Below are 23,882 nucleotides of genomic sequence, written 5' to 3'. Positions count from 1 at the left end.
TTTAATTATTATGCAACCCCTCACCCAAAGTCCACTTCACTGTGCAGCCTTCATCCTGGACTCCTGTCATGACAATAATACTCAATCATATATCCCTTTTAAACGGTTCTCTCCCTCATCTGATGTAATGCAGTATATACATCATTCTACCCTTCTCTGTCTTCCCTCAACCCCGATGTCAGTCCCGTTTTACAACAGTGGCCCTATGCAATATTTGTCCTTTTGTTACTGAGATGTTTCACTCAGCATAATGTCCTCCAGGGTCATCTATTTTGCATATTTCATGAGTTCCTTGTTTTTCAATGCTGCATAGTATTCCATTGTGTGACTATACCAGAACTTCTGTATCCATTCGTTTGTTGATGGGCACTTGGGTTGTTTCCAGCTCTTGCTATTGCGAACAAAGCTGCAATAAACATGAGTGTGCATATATCTGCTTGAGTGGTGGTTATGGTTTCTTTAGGGAGGTCTAGTAATTGACTTCTAAAAAATCACCCTCTGGAAACTTCCTATGGCACATGTGGGGCCACCATGAATCAGAATCATCTCCATGGTAATTGTTGATGGGAATAGTTCAAAACACAAGTCACAATCAGCTTGTCTGTTTGGCATTCCCAGCATCCATTCTTGTCTGCTGATTATGAGCTGTTTGATCTTGGGCAGATTAGTAGCTATTTCATCTTGGTTTCATCATCTGGGAAGTGTTCATTAAGGTTTTATCTATCTACATCAATGACTTTATCAGAATTCAGTGGAATAATATATACAAAATCCAGCTCATAGTAAGTGTTGTATCTATTTAAAGAAACAGTGAGACATTAATAGTCACAAGAGTGGGATTGGTCATTGCTGGCTGGTAGTAGGGGCTTGGGAAAGATTGATGAGGTGATACATGTTGGGGATAGGACGTTAAGATGGGGAGAGAGGAAGAGCAGAATTGCATGTGAAATGTAGTGAGTCAGGTTAGTGGTCTTCCTTTGTTCCCATAATCATTTTAAGAACTCTGTGTCCATTGTTATCCATGTGTATACGTGTATGTAAACTTATATTTAACAATTTCATCATCCACAGGCTCTGGTCCGATGCCATCCTCTAGATTTTCACCATGCTTGGGCCCATTGTTGTAAGGAAGGCACAGGATAGGCATCTGTTGTTTACAGGGTAGCTGTGAATCTTAGTTGACTCAGTGACAACAAACAACAATAAAAAGTCTCTAGGGATCTTGTGCATAGAGATTTGAGTTGCTAACCCAAAGGGCTGTACATAGCTCACAGTTCAAATCCACCAGAGGCTCCACAGAAGAAAGGTGGATAGTCTCCAGTCTTTGTAATTTACCTGCTAGGAAACTCAGAAGAAGATTGCTGTGAGTGTGAACCCACCAAACAACAGTTTCTAAGAAGGCTTTTTAAATATTGCGTTTCTTTTTGATTGAATTGTAAACAATTAAGCAAAATTATCTAAATACATGAACATCTAGAAAATATATTTTATACAGTGCTCATTTTTGAAGGAAACATTTCTCTTAATGAGATAAATTATACCCTTTGTATCTCTAACATGTTCATTCAACATACTCATTGCTAGTATGAGATGGATTTCAGTACCAGTTTTGTTATTTTTTATTTATATAAATGGAAGGAAATATTTTGCCCATAAATAAATGAGAATGGAAGGGATTTTGTTATAGGGATAACATTTAGTACATAGAACTTCGGAGTTACATGCCATAAATTACAACATAATCTTTTATCAAACATTAATTTTAATCAGTTATTTTTTATGAACTACTGCTCTACTTCTCTATTAGTTTTGACTTCAATTTTGTGGAAGGGAAATAATTAGAAACCATGCCATTTAAAAAAAATATTGTTCCTTGTTTTTTTAAGTCTAATTAGGCACCAGTATTTCAAATTATTCTGATCAGCAACCCGCAGGATTTCATAATTCAATGTACTAGAGTTTGAGTGAGTGAAAAGTATGTTGTTAGATGCTATTGAGTTGGCTATAATTTATAGCAACCCTGAGTCCCACAGGACAAAACCCTGCCCATCCTATGCCATTCCTAAATCTCTCCTGTACCCAAACCTATTGTTTTAGCCACGGTGTCAGTCACTCCTGTTGAGAGAGGTTTTTGAGGGTTTTTCCCCCCATTGTCTGTCTAACACGTATGATACCCTCTTTTAGGGACTGGTGAGACAAAAACCTCATCATTCTCACCTCCAAAGAACATCATGGTGTTCTCTCTCTTGATTTTTGTGTGTGTGTGTGTGTGTGAGGGGGCAGGGGAGGGAGAGAGAGACACACAGTGTGTGTGTGTGTGTGTGTGTGTGTGTGTGTGTGTGTACACTCCATATTTTATGGAACTAGCATATAAATCCATGCTTGGATTTCTATTTTTTTTTTTAATTATTTTTTTTGGATGTACCATCAAATCAGATCTGACTGGTACAGAAGGAGATTGCCCTTCCTTCTCCAGGAGAGCATCTAGTGGAATCGAACCATGTACCTCTAGGATTGCAGTGGAGCTTCTTGCCACTAGGCCACCAGAGCTCCCAAGTGCTCACCAAGTTGTGCCAAGAAATCTGGAGAACAACCACTTGGCCAACTGACTGGAAGAGATCTATATTTGTTCCCATTCCAAAGAAAGGTGACCCAACTGAGTGTGGAAACTACAGAACAGTGTCATTGATTTCACATGCAAGCAAGATTCTGCTGAAGATCATCCAAAAACGATTAGAACAGCTCATCAGCAGAGAACTGCCGGAAGTCCAGGCTGGGTTTAGAAGGGGTCGTGGTACTAGGGATATCGTTGCTGATGTTAGATGGATCTTGGCTGAAAGCAGGGAATACCAGAAGAATGTCTATCTGTGTTTCATTGATTATGCAAAGGCATTTGACTGTGTGGATCATAACAAACTGTGGCTGACTCTGAGAAGAATGGGAATCCCAGAACATTTAATTGTGCTAATACGAAACCTATACTTGGACCAAGAGGCAGTAGTCAGAACAGAGCAGGGTAACACTGCATGGTTCAAAATAGGGAAGGGTGTATGCCAGGGATGCATCCTGTCTCCATACCTTTTCAACATGTATGCAGAGCAGATTATCCGAGAGGCTGGGCTCTATGAGGAGAATTGTGGCATCAGGATTGGTGGAAGATCTATTAACAATCTCCGTTATGCAGATGACACAACCTTGCTTGCTGAAACTGAGGAGGACCTCATGCACTTGCTGCGAAGGGTCAAGGACTGCAGCCTTCAGTATGGACTAAGGCTCAACGTCAAGAAGGCAAAGATTCTCGCCACAGGACCAATTGGCAGTGTCAGGATGGATGATGAAGAGATTGAGATTGTTCCCAGTTTTAGTTTGCTAGGCTCCACAGTTAACACTCTTGGTACCAGCAGTCAGGAAATCAAAAAGCGTATCGCGATGGGAAAGTCTGCCGTTAGGGATCTCTCAAACGTACTCAGGAGCAACAGTGTCTCTCTGGAGACTAAGGTGTGCCTGATACAGGTCATGGTATTTGCAATCGCTTGTTATGCATCAGAGAGTTGGACAATGACTAGGGAGGACAGAAGGAGAGTGGATGCTTTTGAGCTGTGGTGCTGGAGAAGGGTACTGAATGTACCCTGGACTGCCAGGAAAACAAACAGATCCATCTTGGAGAGGATTAAACCAAGCTGCTCCTTGGAGGCAAGGATTCTGGGGCTTCGTCTGACATACTTTGGACATGTTGCCAGGAGGGACGGTTCCTTGGAGAGGGACATCATGCTTGGGAGGGTGGAGGGGCAGCGCAGGAGGGGAAGACCCTCTATGAGATGGATTGATTCGGTGACTGGGGTAATCGGGATGGGTGTGTCAGAGGCGGTGTGGTTGGCGCAAGATAGAGCAGGGTTTAGGGCTGTTGTGCATAGGGTCGCTATGAGTCGGAAACGACTCGATGTCACATAACAACAACGACAACAAGCATATAAATTTTGTATGATGGAAGAATAAAGAAAAGGAAGAATCATGCCTTCGTAATAGGTCTGTTTCAGTCAGATCAGTTAGCAGGGAAAAAGTAGATCTGAGCATCTTGCCAAAGTTCCTTGGGAAGGAGCTTGAGGGGAGAACAAGCAGTGTGTAAGTCCGGAACGGTGACTGTCATGCAGAGGACATGCAAACAGACCTGTGATTCTGCCACCTTTCTTCCGTCTCATGTCCCAAATCTGCCCAACATGGAATGTGATAAGGAGACCACGAAAACACTGGTGATATGAGTGATTTTACTTACTTCTACAGGAGGGCATTAGTGAGACCTTGCTGATTTTAGAAATAAATCTTGGCACCAGTACAGAGGTTCTGTTCCTTCTAAAATAGTTTCAAAAAAAACCTGTTGTTTCATAAGATCAGTGTTTATTTGGGAACAGAAGTTTCCAATTTCATTGTGTATTTTTAGGTTTTTAGACCACCTTCATGGGCATCATATTTAATAAGTGCAATGTTTAATTAAAATGTGCAGTCCATATGACAAAAATGTTATGTTTCCTATTACACATTTATAGCATTGTTGTGAAGATTATTAAAAGAAAATGCATGAAGTATGTACAGTAGCACCTAGCTCACAATTGGTGTGGAATAAGTAAGAATAGTTATTTATCTAATGCTTTACAAATAGAAGGGAGTCGTACAATGTTCTTTTCTTAAGTTTGAGATTCAGAATTAAATGTACTTAAATTTGTATTCATCAAAGTAGATACTAAAATTTTCACTTCTGGAGAAATAACAAGCTTAGGAAACAAAGATCTCAGGATAAATTTAAATCTTAATAATGGAAACTAAATTGAGTAAGTCAACACGGAAAAATATAAATATAAAAATAGTTTCGGGAATTAGTACCATTTTTATTCTTAGTGCTTTCATGTTTACGTTATGTTTTAATATTAGTGGTAATTTTAAGACTACATAGAAGCAGAATCTCTATGCTCAGCTTACATTGTGAGAAATGTGATTTAAGTATATTTGAATTGAACAGTGTATGTTGTTGTCTCTAAGTATTGACTCCAAATTGCTAAAAAGTTCACCAAAACAAAGATACTGTAAAGGGAAATACATAATGAGAAAGATATTTTACTAATTTTGATGATTTGAATGAAATCCCAAGTTGGAGAAGGAAATATTCTTCCCCTGATAGTCAGCTGCTACTGGTTACTGTTTTGTATCCATGCGGTGATAAGGTGGCCACCTGCCCTAAGAACACAGATTCCACAAAAAGGCAGGAGATGACAGGTGACAGCAAGCTTCCATTTTTTGCCTAACAGTCTACATTCTAAGAACACTTTCTGAAAGTAGGCCTTGCTTTGCACTTTTGTTGAATGTTTTCTTTTGAGGACTTAGTTTATGAGTTGGTGTCTCTGTGTGAGATTTTAGTCAAACTATTGTTGAAAGGCTTCTATACCTTTTCCAGAGTTCTCTTTGTCATTTATTGTTGTGTGTAGGTGTGTGTGAGAGAGAGGGAGAGTGAGAGGGGAAAGAGAACGTGCACAAGAGACCATTCAAGAATGATAACACATGTATAAGAACACACAATCATACATGGAGAAGGACGTGTTGTTTCTGGTTTTAGCACCAAGATAATCATAGTATGCATATACTGCATTTAACTTTTGTCATTTGCCCTCTTTCTGCTAGTACAATTACCTTTTTTTATGGGCTACACAACATTCTATAATGGTGAACTTTGTTCTCTTATTCAGCTTCCTATTGATGGGTATCTATCTGGCTTCCCCTTTTCTACTTAAAGAAACAGTACCTCATTGAACCCCTTTGTTCATACTTCCTTGTGTTCATGGTTAGTGCCCTTTTCCTTCTCAGATAAAGCCATTTAAGAGGAACTGGCCCATAGCTGACCCTCCAGTGGGTTTTCAGAGGCACCGGCCATCCTTTTCCTGCTGAGCAGCTTGTGGATTCAAAAAAACATGCCTTCAGGTTAGCAGTAAAGCTTCTTGCCAGGAGGCCGTCAGAGCTCATTGTTAGCCCGTTTCTTGATAACAGTGATCAGTGTATTCTCTCTATCTTCCTTTGATGCTTCTTGGATAATTCAAGTTTTTTCCCATAGCACCCCTAAGTATTGCAACTCTAGGCTTGAATTTGCTTTTCAGTTCTTTCAGCTTGAGAAATCCTGAGCAAGTTTTTATCTTTTTATTCTCCAATTCTACATCTCTACATTCCATTACAGTGCTTGCTTCTTGTAGTACTTGTCTCCTTATAGTACTTGTCTTCTTGAGCTGCTCTTCCATATCTTCAGATCAGCTCTTTTACAGGTTTACCCTTTGTTTTGGATTCTCGGTGCTCTAGTGAAATTTTCAGGGTCTCTTCTGACATCCATTTTGCTCTCTCACTCATGCTTGTGCTCTCCTGCACTCTTCTCTCCTCTCCTCTCCTCTCCTCTCCTCTCCTCTCCTCCCCCCTCCCCTCCCCTCCCTTCTCCTCTCCTTTCTCATGACTTTTTGCTCTCTTTGTGGGTGATATCCTTGATGTTATTCCACAGCTCATCTAATTTTAGATCATTGGCGTTCAATACTTCAAACCTATTCTTAAGACAATTTTTAAATTTTTAAATTAAAAAGTGAGCAGACTTAAGTAAATTTTTAAATTAAAAAGTGAGACAGACTCAAACTCCTATTTTGATTCTTTTACCTTTGTTTTCATTTTCTTCAGCCTCATTTTAAATTTTCACATAAGTAATTAATGATCTGTTTCATAGTCAGTATGAGCCTGGCTTTGACTGCTGGTAAATTTCCAAGTTATAATTGGCTTCCAATCTGGTCTCCACTGTGTTCCTCTGTCATTCATGATTTGCTGTTTAAGAGGGTGGTCAATCCTGATTCCTAGCCTGTCTTCATCTGGGAGCTCTACCAAAACCTGTCTGAAATGGATCACACCTTCAGAACTTGACATACCTCTGGTACAGCTTTGATAGCACTCACAGGTTATTTCAGTATAGCATACTAATAGACAAGTGTTGTACCAATTAGAACAACGATCTATTAACAAGAATACATATGCCCAACCTATAAAGTAATTTATAATATGTAGATCATTCCTCCAAAACAACAAACTGACAGATAAAAAAAAATAAGCATGCAATTACCTACACTTAAAGTAATTGATGTTGTTGTTATAAATCATCGAGTCACTTGTGACTCCTAGTGACTCTGCATACAGCAACTCTGAAGCCTGTTCTACTGGAGCCAATTTCATTGTTTCTGACACACTGACACCCATTTAGTAAATCAGTTCTCATCCGGGGACTTCCTGTCTTGTGCTGTCCCACCACCCTTCTAAGCAGGATGTTCTTCACCAAGGACTGGTCCTTCCTGGCAGCATGACCAAAGTGTGTGAGATGGAGTTTCAAAATCCTTGCCTCCAAAGAACAGCCTGGTTTCAGCCTTTCTAGGACAGACCTATTTGTTCTCTTAGCAGTCCGTGGTATGTTCAGTGCTCTTCTAGCACCACAATTCAAAGGCATCAATTCTTCTTCTGTCATTCTTGGTCCAGCTCTCTGACACATAGCAATTAATTGTGAAGACCGTGGCTTGGATCAGGTACAACTTAGTCTCTAGACTGACATTGTTGCTCTTCAGTACACTGCAGAAGTCCCTGACTGCAGATTTTCCAAATGCAATTCATCTTTTGATTTTCTGGCTGCTGGTACCAAGAGTATTGATTGTGGAGCCAAGCAAGCTGTAATTGTTAACAATCTCGATCTCTTCTCCATCTGTCTTGATGCTGCCAGTTGGCCCAGGGGTGAGAATCTTTATTTCCTTGATGTTGAGCTTCAATCCATATTTAAGACTGCGGTCCTTGACCTTCTGCATTAAATGCCTTAGTTTGAACAAGCAAGGTTGTGTCAATGAGGTTGTTAATGAGTCTTCCTCTAATTCTGATGTCACATTCCTCTTCATGAAGTCCAGCCTCCAAATGATTTGTTCCTCATATCCATTGAAAAGATATGGAGATAGGATGCATCCCTAGCATACACTTTTCCTGATTTTGAACCATGCAGTTTTTCCTTGCTCTGTTCTGATGACAATAATTTAAAGATGCTAGGGGCAGAATGTTGATTGACCCAGGAAGCATGAAAAGAAGATGGAAGGTGTACCCAGAGTCACTATACCAAAAAGAATTAGCTAACACAGAAGAATTTCATGAAATGATCAAAGAGCCAATGGTGTGAAGGGGGAAGTTCAAGCTGCTTTGAAGGAACTGGCAAAAAAAACAAGGGCCCAGGAATTGACAGTATACCAATTATGTAAAAAAACAGAGGCTGCCCTGGACACACTCACCAAGTTGTGCCAAGAAATGACAACTACCTGATCAACTTACTTGAAGAGATCCATATTAAATCCCAGTCCAAACAAAAGTGATCCAACAGAGTGTGAAAATTATCAAAAAATATCATTAATATCACATGCAAACAAGATCCTGCTGAAAATTTTCCAAAAATGTTTGAAACTTTATGTCAACAGAGAACTGCCAGATGTTCAGGCTGGGTTTAGGAAAGGCCCTGACACTAGGGATATTATTGCCAATGTTAGATGGATCTTAGCTGAAAGCAGAGAGTTCCAGAGGAATGTCTGTCTATCTGTAAAGTAATAAGCAATATGCAAATCATTCTGCCTATACAATGACTGATACATAAGTGTCATATCTCAAACAGAAAACTGTAATGAGAATCAGGCATGCAAATATCATGATGTAGGACAGCCATCACAGCCCACTGAGGCCCTTGATATGGTGCAGAAGGATGGAGTTCCAGGTGGAGATATTATGACACACAGTGGGGGCTCAGTTGGATTCTTAGTGCTGCTATTCCGTCCATGCAGAAAAGGTGAAAACTCAACCATGTACTTGTGACTGCTCTGAGAAGTCTGCTTGTTGCTCCAGGATGTTAGAGAAGTCTGTCTCTGCATACGAGGGAATGTTTAGTCCTTTTCTAGAGTTCTTATGTGTTGTCGGTGATATACTGCATTACAAACAGAAAGATTAGAGGCCCAAATCCACCCAGAGACCTTGGAAGAGAGACGTGGTGATCTTCTGAAGAAAGCAATGGACAACCCTGTCGTACACAGTTCTACTCTCACATTCTTGGGGTTGTCATCAGAGCAGACTAGAAGGCAAGAGCTGTTGTAACACAGGCCACACATTCTATGGGAGGCAGAAATGATGATCCCGGGGTTTTGAGGCCTCTTGTGGAGGATCCTTCCTTGTCTCTATCAGGTTTTGGTAGCCCCAAGTGTTCCTCATGGCGACATGGCTCCAACCTATGCCTCCATCATCGGATGCCTTCCCTCTGCAAGGCTCTGTATCTTTTCTCTATTTGATGCCTGCCATAGTTTATGAAGACCAACCTTCTTCTAGGAACTTAACTAGTAGTATCTTCAAAGACCTATTTCAAAACACAGTCACATTCTAAGTACCAGGATTAAGGCTGCAATGTATCTGATTATTTCCAATTACTTAGCTCTTCTAACTTATCAGAGTCCTGGTCATGAGATACATAATATGTTGAGCTGCTAGTTGGTCAGCAGTTCGAATTGACCAGTCCAAAGGAGAAAGCTGAGCAGATATATAGCCTCAGACCTTGATGGAGGGTCACATAGTTGGAATTGATGCAACAACAGAGGGGTTTTGAATTAAAATATCAGATTCCAATTAATATCTTTAAAAAGGAAAGTAAAGGTCTTTGTTCAGAACCACTCCAGAGCTTCTCCTTGCTTTTGGTTTTAAAATACCTGCTCTAGTTAGTAATCTGTCAAGTAAGACATGATGGTTGAGAGTTTTAGTCCTGGCCTTGCCACCTGTGTGACTGTGGGCAAGTAATCCCACCCCACCCCCAGGCCCCCAGGTTAGAGAAACAGCTCCCAACCACTAGTCAGTCTCTCCTCGTAATTACCACCCTTCTTTTGGCAAATACTTGTCACACCTTTACTGTATGCTAGGCACATAAAATTAAGATGTAGACTCTGCCCTTAAATCGCTTGAACAGTACTTGTCGAATTCACATGCCACACATTTGCTTATTGTTCCTTTATCTTTCCAGCTGTTTGAGCCTTGTCCTTAGCCTGGTTTGCTTACTCCCATATCACCTCTGCATGATGAAATAAAACCTCTTAAATCTTGCCCAATTCTCTTTAATAGTTATTCAGCACCTGTTATGTACTTAAGACATTGTTAGGAATGGAAATGCAAAGGTGTTGTGTGAGACCAAAGGAGTGTAAGCTAAATGCAGGAGTGAGCTTGGAAGCTCTCGAGTATATACAGACAAATGACATCCTCCTGAAAGAATTTCAGGACACCTCCTGAAAGAATTTCTCCCCCCTTAATTGAAGTGTTTCACCTATGGATTGGCTTTATCTTCACCTTGCTTACCTGTGTTAAACAGCCTCCATTCTCTTTGTGGATAGTGTGAAGTGTTAGCAGGAACAAAGTGTTATATCTCTTTGTTGAAACCTGGGAATGTGTACAGTCAGAAATAAAGACACACTCATGTAAAAGACGGAACTTTCAGGTAGGAATTGGTTTTCTTTTCAGGAGTAGATAGAAGGAAAAAATTTAAAAAAGAAACCAAAGAAAACTGAGAAATCCCTGAGCAGTCATGCTTGTATTAACTCTTCTGCACTTCCAAGCAAATAACAGCACACTAGGTATCTAGAGGCCAAACAGTTTGAGATCAAGCTGCCCACGGGGCTGCCCTCCCTCCCAAGATGCTAGTGGCTACAGTGTTTGTGACTCCAGTCTCTGCTGTTGAAATGAAATTGTGTCTACTTCTCTTCTGATTTCTAAGTGATGTGTCACTGGATTCAAAACCCACATGGGTAATTCAGGATGATCTCATCTCAAGATCCCCAACTGTAGCTGTACTGATCCTTTTCCAACTAAGATCATGTTCACAGATTCCAAGCGTTGAAACTTGGATGTTTTGAGGGCCACCGTTCAATATACCACATGAGGGTCAAACCATACAGCAGAGCCTCATACAATGAAGTTCTAGCTTGTTGGTAGGACCACTGGGCGTATAATAACTCTGCTTTCTGCAAAGTTCTCCCACTCCTTCCCTCAGAGCACACCTCTGTGAAGACTTGACTCTGAGGAAAAGTTAGCATTTTCCACCTCATAATATTCTCAAAACCAAAAAGAGAAAAAAAAAAAAACAAAACCCTAATACATTCCCTTTGAGAAATTCAGGGATATTTTCTTTTATTACTATGTTAAGTTTGCTTTCATTTTATTTATTCATAATTATAGTGTTCAGTTTGATCTCATTTTATAAGCCTTTTCTGGCAAAGAATGTAAATGAATGCCTTGCTCAGTTGTGATTGGACACAGAGCTACCTTTAAAGTGTTTTAAGCATTTGTCACCACAAGATCTGAGTGTTAGATGGAGTGAGTAAAAGATGGTTGTCTCCACGGAAATAATTTATTAGTGCCAGAGGTAACATGAAATTATTAATTTTTCCTTAAGCATGTTCTTTGTAAATATTTCCAGAGATAGGGAATTGAAATGAATGATGTCCTCCCTTGTTAAGATTTTTTTCCTTTTCCTATATTCTGTTGACCCCTGAGAGAATATTCAGTGTAGAGAGGGAAAAATGAAACCATGCTGAAAGGCCTGCAAATGCTTCCAGCAAAAGACATAATCTCCTCCTTACCAACTGCTGCTCTCCCTACTGCTACATTTTGTGTTGGGGGCAACTTTGGTTCATTTGAAGGCATATGTCTATTAAAATTCCGTATACATTTTCATTATGGCTTTAGGAAATTGCTCTGTTTCTGGAATCATGCTAAATGGAAAGTTTGAATTTTAGAGTAAAAGATTTCCTCTCTTAGAGAACTTTTCTATCATCAGCTTTTGTTTGTTTACTTTCCAAACACTTAAAACCAAACTCATTGCCGTCAAGTCAATTGCTACTCATCTTTACCCTCCATCAGGTTTCTAAGAGTATAAATCTGTAGGAGAGGAGATTATTATTCTCCCCTGGAGGTTAGTTGATTCGAACTGCTGATCTTTTAGTTAGCAGCGCAACACATAACCACTGTGCCGTCATGTCTCCTTAATTTTCCAGTAGTAGGGGAAACACATGATTCATTTTTAGGATGTTTAGGTAATTCTCAGGGGATATGTATGTGCATGTTCAGCTGTCAGAGTTAAGTGGTTCATGCTTTTGCCATTAAGAACAAGGAGGGAAATATCTGTCTGTCCCCAACCACACCATTGTGCAGAGATCAGACACATAATATAGTTAAGCTCTCTGCTATACTAGTTGAGGTATTGAGTTGGAAGAGCACCATCTGCAAACAGAAAGCTCTTGAGCCTTCTAGAAATGCTGGTAGTATGGGCTTTAGATTGCTTAGTATTTGTCTCTTTATTCTTGTTATTGTTTATGTTTTATAATTTCTAACCTCGTTTCTACATAAACATATAATGCCTGGAACAAGACAACAAGAAAAATCCCCAGCTCCCATCCAGTGTACTGTGACTTATTAGCCACACCATCAATATATGTGACAGTAGAACTGTGTTCCATAAGGAGTTCAATAGCTGATTTTTTTAGGAAGTTGGTAGCCTAAGCTTTCTTCCATGGTACCTCTGGGTGGACTCAAACCCACAATCTTTCAGTTTGCAGCTAAGTGCATTTTGTATTTGCGCTACCTAGGGGTGGGGCCAGGATTAGTCACTTATGTCCTTTTCTACATACTGCATAGATAAAAATGTCTTTAACTGTTTGCTGTCATCTTCAATAAGCTCTGTGGAGTGCTTGTACTATGTTATATACTGAGCTGCTAGCTGAAAGGTCAGTAATTTGAATCCACCAACTACTTTCTACAGAAGAAAGATCGGCAGTCTCCTTATGAAAATATTTATGGCACCAGAAACCTGCCGGAGGGTCATCATGAGTTGGAAATTGGCTCAATGACAGTGGGTTTTGTTTGGGATTTTTTTGGTCTGTAAGCTCTGTGGATTCTTCATATATTCTAAAACGAGTCTTTCTTGTACACTTTTTGTCTCCTATTTTATTCATACATCCCTCATTGTTTAATAAATGAGCTAGTTGCAGTGTTTGTGAGGATTAGGGAGAGGGGTGTAACAAAAATTAAAACTGTAGGCAAATTTCTAAGGTCCTTGACACAAAAAAAACTTCAGTTGTATAAAATATGATAGGATAAATCTTCCTGATGTCTCTTTTTCAACTGTTCCTTTTATTATAAGATCCTGTGAGGTCCCTCATAAATATTCTATATTTGGAGAGCTAAATTTCTTCATAACTTCTGTGTCCATCTCAGGAATAGACCCATCGCTTTGCTGAATAGCTGCAGCTCCAGTTAGGGTGAGATGGCAGAAACGAGCAACAATGTCAGCTTATCCCAAAAATGTTTGATACTTTTGGGACGTTTTTCAAATAGCTAAGGGGGAAATGGATCATACCATAAAAAAGGAGTCCTAAGAGATATCAAGCTCAATTAAATTTGATTTGACATCCAGGAAGCTCTCTAGATTATACTCCGCAGATGCTAATATGGTAATACCGGTTCCAGTCATAAATCATCTTATTAGATCTCCCGTTTCTCTTCCTAGATATATAGATGTGGGCAGTAATCTCTGCAGAGTGTAGATATTAACTGCCTCAGAGGTTCTAGTGTATAAAGAGGGAATTTGAAAGAATTGGACTAGAATGGCTATTTTAAGAAATGGTGATGTAGATAAGAGACGACTAGACTGCAATGCGATTGATCATTTCTTATTAACATCCACTCCATTCCCTAGAACTTATTACACAGTCATTTGTGTGTTATCTTTTTTTATTTTACAGTAATAATAATAATACTACATAATTCTGTGATACTGGTTATATTCATTATGCTGTATAACCATCTCTGCTATCCATTTCCAAATTATTCTACCACTATGAGATTGGCACAGGATAGAGCAGGGTTTAGGGCTGTTGTACATAGGGTCGCAATGAGTCGCAAATGACTCGACGGCACATAACAACAACAACAACAATCAGCAGAGGGTTCACTGTCTCCTCAGCAAACCACTCCTTTTGCCCTTCCCTACCATCCCTAGTAACATCTAATAGACTTTGTGTCTGTACATTTTCCTATTCCCAATATTTCACTTAAATGAGTTCATACTGTTGTTTTTTTCTTTGTGGCTGAATTATTTTGCTCAGTATGTTTTACAAAGTTCATCCATGTTGTGATATGTATTAGGACTTGGTATCTTCTTATAACTGAGTGCTGTTCCATCGCATGTATATTCCATATTTTGTCCCTATTGATCAATGTTTTGCTTCCACTTTTTGACTGTTGTAAATAGTGCTGTTATGAATATTGGTATTCGTATTCTGTTGTTCGTTATTGTATATCGCATTCTAACTTCATTATCCTTCTTTTAAATTTTTGTGTCCCCACTTATATTTTGTTTTGTTTAAAAAAAAAAGGGTAGAGAGGAAGAAAAGGACTTGGAATATCATTTAATGTATGAAAATTGATAAAGACAAGTATAAAGCAGGGAAATATATGTAACTTTGGAAGGAATTTTATACATTTTATGTAAGAAAAGTGGGAGTGAGTCAATTACTAACTTCAACATATGTATTATTTTTAAATTTAGGAATAGAAGGACAATCTGTGGAAATTTCCAATATTGTAGACATCAGAAAAGAGTATAACCGTGAGATTGCAATGAGAATTTCTTCTGACGTAAACAACCAAAATAGATTTTATTCTGACCTAAATGGATACCAGGTAATTTTCCATCAAAATTATTTTATCTGTATGTAATTTTTATATGATAATAAGCCAGTTAATTTTGATCCATTGGAAAGAATAAGGTTGCAAATGATTGTTAAGGTAAAACTAAATTTTAACAATTATAGGCTCTATATTATAAGATAATATCCAAAATTAAAACAAATATTTAATAGACAATTTGTAGAACACCTGTTTATAAGGATTCTATTTTATGAAGGACAATTTGACCACCATTAAAAAAAATAAATTCTCTCACTTCCATTGAGTTAATTATGTTTCAGGACTGCCTTCTTTGGGTTTTCAAAACTGTAAGGGTTGGTTGGTTTTTTTATTTTCAAAACTCATTGATTTTTATTTAAATACTTTTTTTTAATATTTTACCCAAAATTTCATTCCATAAACTTTCCCCCCATTTTAAAAAATCTGTGCTGGTTTGTATACAAGCATTCATATACATATTTTGTACATGTACTTTGAGTTTTATTCAATAATTCTTATACATTATGTTTTATATCATTAGTTAGCTATAATCTACACCCCATTTTCCAAGTCCCCAGTTGAATCTTTCCTGTTACTTCACCACCAACCCCCAACCTCTGTCATTCTGGTAAAAAGGTGAAGAGAGTCTTAAGAGTGGAAACTAATTCCTTTTTATTCCTTGGAGGATCAGATGATGGGTTTGAACTGTGACTTTTTGGTTAGCAGCCCAACACTTAGGCTATGATGCTACCGGCCTGGGGCTCCTTTTAGTGATCATTGTGTATGTCAAGTATTTTAATACTAAAATTAAATATAAATTTGTCTGATTGCAAGGAATTGTGATTAGTAATTATTGACTAGTTTTTACTTTTCTTTTTCACTTAAAAAATTAGCCTATTAATATTTAATTGATTATATATAGAGGAAGAATTGATGCCTTTGAGCTGTGGTGCTGGGGAAGAGTATTGCGTATACCATGAACTGCTAGGAAAATAAACGGTTCATCCTGGAGAGGGTTAAACCAGGCTACTCCTTGGAGGCAAGGATTCTGAAGCTCTTTCTGACATACTTTGAACATGTTGCAAGGAGGGACCAGTCCTTGGAGAGGGATGTCATGCTTGGGAGGGTAGAGGGACAGCTCAGGAGAGGAAGTCCTTCAAGATAGATTGACTCAGTGTCTTTGGTAATGAGATAGGTGTGTCAGAGACAATAAGGTTGGCTCAGGTTAGAGCAGGGTTCATAGTGACCATAGGGTCACTGTGGGTTGCATGCGACTTGACAGCACATAATGACAACAACAACAACAACCAAAGCTTTTAAAGTAAACTTTTTTTTTAATGTTTTTGAAGCAGTGGTAGTTGGACCGAATTAGAAATTTAGAGTTATGGGTGGATTTCAGGTGGCATCTGACAGGTTATTTTCGTATAATCTAATAATGAACTCCTTTAGATTTTAAGAGAACTATTCTGTCCTCTCCCCACCCCACTATGGTTTGTATGTGTGTATTTATGAGTGTAGATATGCATGTACAAATACATATGTAATAATGAATGTAAAGAAATGAAAGAATGTAAAGAAATGAAAGTAGATGTGTATTTACTCAAATGTTCACTAAACAGTTAAAATCATGGTAAAAAATTGATTCATATTTTTTAGGCTGCCTCCTATCCAATTTAATAATAGTCCTTTGATTTTTAACTAAGTCTTAATATTCAGAATGTATTTGCAGGACATAATATATTTTAAATGATAATATTAGGAAACATTAATAATGTTAGAAATATTAGTGTTTTAGACATGCTTAGGTAGGACGAGAAATAATTTCACAACTAATGCTTCTCTGGTTCTCAGTTGGGATGGAGTGGAAAGAATTGTGACAATTTTCTCTTCCATGATTTTTCTCCAAAAGTTAAAAATAAACCATTTTCAAAGCATAAAAATTGCAGCACACATTTTGAACTAACACATTAATTCTACTACAGCTGTTGGTTTTCAAATGAAACCCTGACTTTATGGTGATTCATTTTCCTTGTGTACGAAAGTCTTTTCTTAAAATTCTACAGAAGCAATTATTTTTATGTGTGGGTGTACACATGAATGGAAAAACTTAGTTAAAATGAATATGAGAGTGTGAATTCTTTTCAGAGATTGAATACTTGAATAAATATGAAAATGTTATTTTAAGTCTGTAAAGAATTTTAAAATAAACCCTTTTTTAAGCTTTTGAAGGAGTGGTAGTTGGACCAAACTAGAAATCTAGAGCTATGGGTGGGGCTTTCAGTGGCAGCTAACTGGTTATGGAGGTTTAAGCATTACTAGTACTAGTACTACTACTGCTACTACTACTACTACTATTATTACTATTATTATTATTATTATTATTATTATCTTAATGAACGTTTACAGAGATTTTGGATTTCCATTCATTCATTGTTCCATTTTTCTCCCTGCCACACCTCTCCCCCAGTTTACTCTTTGAAAAGTAAAAGAAAACTTCTTTCATTGGTATACCATAACCCCACCCCCACCCCGAGTACAATCCACTATGCAATCTTCATTCTGGACTCTTGTCATAACCATAATAAGAAATGGAAAATTCTTTAGGTAATTTTGAAAAATGAAATATTGTATAGTTGTTCATCTGTAAGTGAATGGACATTCTGCAGGATGATGTGAAAATTGAAGGTTTTATTTATTACTTAGTTCTGTGCCTAGTATTTAATAGGCATTCAGTTTTAGCTATTATGATAAAATTATGTATTTTTTTTTTTGGAGAGGGGTTCACAGTAAACCTTTATCAAAGTGAAAAAATTAAAAGGTTTCTTTTTATTTATTATTGTTCTTTTTATCCCCTTAAAATTTTTTTATCTATGGTGACCTAGTCCACAGAGAGTTGTTAACTCAAAGGTCATGCCTCGCTGGTGACTAAATTTCACCAGCAGCTCTGAGAAAGAAAAATGGCAATTTCCTCCTATGTGATTTAGAGCCTTGGCACCCTACTAGAAGGTCAGATATGAATCTGTTACAACTTCAAGACAATAAATTTGAGGGTTTTAGTATAGTTCAGAAAGTATTTACTATTTCACAGTTTTCACTTGTACAGTTCAGTGATGGGAATTATATTCTCTGTCTTCTTCAACTTTGGAAGCAGGCATGGCATCCACTTCCTAAACAACATGCCTCTGAAAATTCTATGAACTTTGAGAAATGACAATAGTTATAGAAAGGCTTCAGGTCTTTTGTTCATAGGGTCACTATGAGTTGTGCTCGACTCGATGACAACAACAAAAACATATTGTTCAGCAAGGGAGCTCTGGTGGCCTGTTGAACGAGAAGATGTGCTGCCAACCCAAAGTCAAGTAGTTTGAATCCACCAGCTGCTCTGGTGGATTGATAGTAATTGTTAACTAAATACATGGAGAAAGGTAGATGAGCACTTTCTTCCTGTGCAGTTTATAGCCTCTGAAAATCCACTGTACGGTCAGTTATGAGTTGGTTCCAATTTGATGACGATGAGTTGTTGTTCAGCTATTAATCTTTATCCATTCATAAATTCTTTCTTCACTCTTAAGTTTGGTGTACCCTATACAGTGTGTCTTCCATGGAATTTGTAAGTGATATGAGTAAGACTCTTGTAACAAGATCTGTTTGAAGTCTCCTTCTGCAGTTAGAAGATGTTACCTTCACTAAAGCTAGCTTTGGGGCACTGTCAAAATCCAAAAATAAAGTTAGACTTGCATTTTTCACATTCAGATACTAGTTGTATAAAAATGATAATACAAATCTACTTATTTTGAAACTAAACATGAAAAATAAGCATCAGTTTTTCCATATAAATACAAATTTGACTATGATACAGAGGATTTTGTCATAAGATCTGTTGTATGTATTAAAACTTACTCTTTCAAGTACTATAAGAGATATTTCTTGAAAGTGGATAGAGAGCTATTATACTTAGCATTCATTACAAAAGCAGTATGTTAGATTTAGATCAGAAATGAATACTTAATACCTTTATAATTTGTTTTATGCAAATACTGAGAGCTAGGAGGCTTTTCTTATGCATTTTCATTCTGAATTTAAATTGAAATGCTTGTTTTATGTTCTACCTTTTTCACTTAAAAATTATTTTCTTTTATCCTCATAATTTTTTTTTAGACATTTCACTTTTTTAAATTAGCCCTTCCCTTGGGCAAGAAAGGAAACTAGTTTTTTGTTACTCTTTTTCATAGGAAAGTTTTCAATCTATAATTGATAGTTGTTTTTAACTATATATAGGTAATGCCAATTGATTTTAAAAAATCATTTTTTGGCCTTAGATTCAACCTAGGATGACAATGAGCAAACTGCCTCTTCAAGCAAATGTCTACCCAATGACTACTATGGCTTACATCCAGGATACTGACCATCGGTTGACGCTTCTCTCTGCCCAGTCTTTAGGTGTCTCAAGTTTGAAAAGTGGTATGTATTGTTTAAATTCTTTTCCCCTGAAAGTTTTTTATTCCTAACTTAAAATTTCTCTATGAGTCAAATGTATAATTAGCAGTCTCATTTATCTGTCCAGACTTCCCTCTAGTTTAATCTTTTAAAAAACAAAAAATTAATTACTTTGGGGTCTTGGGAGATGAGCATGTGATCAGTTTCCTTACTCTTCAAATAAAGAACTGCTCTGGGCCATGGTTCAAAGATACTTTCCTACAAGGTCATGATGGGCATAGGCCAATGATGGTGAACTTTTTAAAACATAATACATGGGAATAATTATATGAAACAGAATGTGAATAAAGAATAATGGGAAACACAATGTATACAAACTTTATAAACAAACCAATATAAAAGAATTTTTTGGGGAAAAAAAAATACTTTCCTTCTTTCAGAATCCCCTGTTGTACCATGACTTGACAGATACAGGAACTTGGGCTTTGAGCACTTAGGTACTTTTCCCAGGTGTACTAATTCAAATGGAAGTTTTTCTCTGAATCATGGTACCATTACTCAAAATAAGAAAGGTAAGAGGGATGAAAAAAACATGAGCCTAAAGAAGTAATCAAATTAAATTCACTGTCCCATGAGTTAGAACTAATTATTTGCTGACCGTCCAGTGGGTTTTGGAAGGCTGTAAATTGCACAGGAAGAAAATGTCCAGCTCCCTGCCAAGGAGGTGATGGTGGATTTGTACCAGAGTGGTATTCCCTTGGGTTAGCAGTGCAACTCTACAAACTGGGCCAGCAGAGCTCCCTACCTTGTTAATGGTCATGGCTTAAAGGGCGAACAAGATGAAGAGAGAGAAAAAGTGAACTAAGAGGAACCCTGTTTGATTTTGATATGCGTGTGTGTGTGTGTGTGTATGTATGTGAATTTGTTGTTATTGTTGTTAGATACCATAAAGTCAAGTTTGATTCATAGCGAACAACAGGTCTGAATCCTGTCCTACCCTCTGCCGTCCTCATCATCTCTGATACACTTGAGCTCATTGCTACAGTCACCATGTCCATCCATCATGTTGGGGATCTTCCTTTCTTTAGGTGACCGTCCCCCACCTTTCCAAGCATGAAATACCTTTCTGAGGAGTAGGCTTTCCTAGCAATATATGTATATATGTATATATATGTGTGTGTGTGTGTGTATGTGTATATGTATGTGTGTGTATGTGTATATGTATGTGTGTGTATGTGTATATGTATGTGTGTGTGTATAGAGAGAGAGAGTGTGAGAGTGTTAGAGAGTTAGTTAGTTGTTGTTGTTGTTATGTGCCATCGAGTCGCTTGTGACTCATAGGGACCCTATGTACAGCAGCCCTAAACTCTGCTCTGTCCTGTGTCAATCGCACTGTCTCTGACACTCCCATCCCGATTATCCCAGTCACTGAATCAATCCACCTCATAGAGGGTCTTTCCCTTCTGCGCTGTCCCTCCAATCCTCCCAAGCATGATGTCCTTCTCCAAAGACCGGTCTCTGCTCACAACATGTCCAAAGTATGTTAGACGGAGCCTCAGAATCCTTGCCTCCAAGGAGCCACCCGGTTTAACCTTTTTTCCTAGCAGTCCATGGTATTCTCAATACTCTTCTCCAGCACCACAGCTCAAAGTTAGTTAGTTAGTTAGTTAGTTAGTTAGTTAGTTAGTTAGTTAGTTAGAATTTGGCATTTTATATTGGTGGTCCTATACATATCTTACTTTTTTTTTTCCACTGAATACCAGGAGTTGCTAAGTGAATGCTCAGGAAAGTCAAAGAAATTTAAAAAATGAATGAAAACTCCTAGGTGTTCTGTGGTAGAAAGCTTTTTATATACGGCATGTTCTACGCTCTAGATTTCTACAAACTAATATACTACCAATCTGTGTGATAGAGCTCTGGTAGCCTAGGGATAGGGAGTTGCTCTGCCAACCCAAAGGCACTCATTTCTACCAGCTCATCCATCAGCTGCTCTGCAGGAGAAAGATCAGCAGTCTCCTTTCATGGTCTTTACTGCTTCTGAAAACCTGTGGGAGGTTCAGCTATGAGTTAGTTTCAACTTGACAACACAACAGAAATATCATTCTGTGTGTGTGTGTGTGTGTGTAGTGTGTAACTTTCTGCAAACTAGGAACTCATACCATAAAAGTATGAATTCAGTTATTAAAAAAAAAAATGGCCTCTCATCAGGGAACAATTGGGAGTGCTAGAACTTGAACAAACTGGAATATGTGGCTGGCTCTCTGTGTACAGTGCTCAGGACGATAGTTGGTAAGGGGTTCACTTCCAACCCAAAGGAGGCAGTTTGAATCCAACAGCTGCTGTGAGGGAAAAAGATAGAATATCTTATCCTTTACAGTTTATAGCTTCTGAAAACTTGCTAGAGGGTCAGCCATGGGTGGGTTCTGACTTGATGGCAGTGTGTTGGGTATAATGGAAAGCGGCTACTTACTTCCTTCTTCTAGTCAACTCAGAACTCATAGTGACCCTACATTGGGTTTTTGGGGCTGTGAAGTAATCTGTCCCATCTTAGAGTGATGAGTGGTTTGGAACTGCAGTCTTTTCAGTTAGCAGGTAAACACTTGAACTACTATACCACCAGAACTCCTTAACCATTGTGTAGCACTAGTTAGTAGTTAAGGAAGTCCGGTGGCCTAGTAAGTAAGGAGTTGTGTTGCCAAACCGAAGACAGGGCAGTTTGAGTCCACTGGCTTCTCTATGGGAAAAAGATGGGCAGTCTCCTTCCATGTGATTTGTAACCTCTAAAAACCCACTGGAGGTTTAGCTATGAGTCAGTTCTGACTCAATGACAGTAAGTGAATGAGTGAGTTAATTGTCACCCTGTGGATATGAGTTCAGTATTCCTCAACTTTTCAAAAAGAGCCTAGAAATCCAACATTTTATATGAAGCTACCCAGCATGTAAATGGTAACATTTTTTTAAATGTAAGAGTATATAGACAAATAGATGCCTTTTAGTTGTGGTGTTGGAAACGAGTAGTGAATGCCCCATGTACTGCCAGAAGAACAAACACGTCTCTCTCTTAGAGGAGATACAACCACTGTGTTCCTTACAGGCAGAGGTGGTGAAATGTCATCTCATGTTCTGGGCATGCTGTCAGAAACAGACAGTCTTTGGGAAAAAGACATCATGCTGAGAAAGGTAGAGGGTCAGAGTAGTGAGGAAGAACCTCAAGAAGATAGGTTGACTGTAGCAGTGTGCTTGAGCATGTCAGAGATTGTGAGGAGAGCGCAGCGTTCAGATCCATTATTCACAGAGTTTCTGTAAGTTGTAGTCAACTCAGCTGCACCTAACAACAATGAACAAACAAAGATCTGTCTATCAGATGTGAGCCTTGAGCTTCTCTTTCTTAAATTGTGCTTTAAATTGTACTTTCACTAGGACACTATTGGGACTCAAGTAATAATGAATCCAAATATATTATCTTCTTCTCCAGTTAAGAGGAGCTGAGAAATAAAACTTTCCTGCCCGTGCTCTGGACACTAAAATCTTCTAGTATTTGAATAGCCACAAACACAAAACAATTTACATTTAAGCCAGAAATTACTGTCATTTGGTATTATATTGTCTAACATTGAAGACAGGAAGAAGTTAGAAATGACTGATACTAGAGTTTGTTATTAGAAATTAGGTGGACTAATTTAAGTATGAATGAAATGATAAAATTCTAGACTGTTTTAGGGGAACTTAGCCCTATTACCTGGAGAGTAAGATCTGGACATTGCCTTTTAAATCATGGATGCCAGATGTAGTAACAACATCAGAGGCGATTGTATTAAGAAAATTCTGATCATCTCTGGTAATTTTGTGTAGGTAGGGCTTACTAAATAGAGAAGGAAAAAATGGAAACAGATTTGTTACACATTCAGTTTGACTGTACAAGTGTAATAATTATTAAAATATTTTACACTAGCTATTTTCATTTTATGCCAGTTAGTAGAGTTATGCATATGAATGCGTGAAAGTACATGTTTGTTTAGCTTTCAAGTCTTATTTGAGCATAATCATCAGTACACACATATGGCTATAGCTTTTAAAATTTCTAATATTGCAACTGAGTCATTAGCCTGTAACTTTAACTGAAGGATAGAATGTTACATAGTAAACATGGCCTCAAATGAGATTCTGTTTGACCCAGAAGAGGCAGACAGTGACATCAGCATAGTTTCAAAGCAGAAAAGGCAGACAGGAATTGTTTCTAAAAAGTTTAGGCCTTTTTTTTTCCAGAGAATTACCAAGTAATAGATAATGGAATTTCATTTGCAAATCCTTTTTATACCCTAACCATCCATACTTTTCCTGTTACTCCACGTGTAGCGTGCATTTCCTAATGAACCTCATAAACATCTTTAAATTCCAAATATTACAACTAACTGGGACTTAAAATTTATTCTAGCATTACATTTTTTTTTAAGTTCCATTGTTATTTTAATCTTTCCAGTCTTGTTTTTAAAATTTAAATTATACTGTACTAGCCATTAATGAAGGAAAGCTACTGTTGGAATACTGTTGGGAAAAAGAACTTCCACTAATATGGTTGTTGTTGTTGTTATGTGCCGTCGAGTCGTTTGCGACTCATAGCGACCCTATGTACAACAGCCCTAAACTCCGCTCTGTCCTGTGCCAAT

The 23,882-nt window shown here is 38.0% G+C and overlaps 1 protein-coding gene across 1 annotated transcript in view; it reads left to right on the top strand.

Moving 5' to 3' along the window:
- Positions 1–23,882, top strand: part of MAN2A1 (mannosidase, alpha, class 2A, member 1) — a 308,450-nt gene that overhangs the window by 252,492 nt on the left and 32,076 nt on the right. Inside the window, exons 17-18 of the mRNA XM_006886707.1 lie at positions 14,660–14,793; positions 19,098–19,239. Coding sequence (XP_006886769.1) covers positions 14,660–14,793; positions 19,098–19,239 — 276 coding nt within the window. The remainder of the gene's footprint in view (positions 1–14,659; positions 14,794–19,097; positions 19,240–23,882) is intronic.

This window comes from Elephantulus edwardii, unplaced genomic scaffold, assembly GCF_000299155.1.
Source record: "Elephantulus edwardii isolate Elephantulus edwardi_28Jun2011 unplaced genomic scaffold, EleEdw1.0 scaffold00050, whole genome shotgun sequence".
Classification (NCBI taxonomy): domain Eukaryota; kingdom Metazoa; phylum Chordata; class Mammalia; order Macroscelidea; family Macroscelididae; genus Elephantulus; species Elephantulus edwardii.
This window is presented reverse-complemented; position numbering and strand designations above follow the sequence as displayed.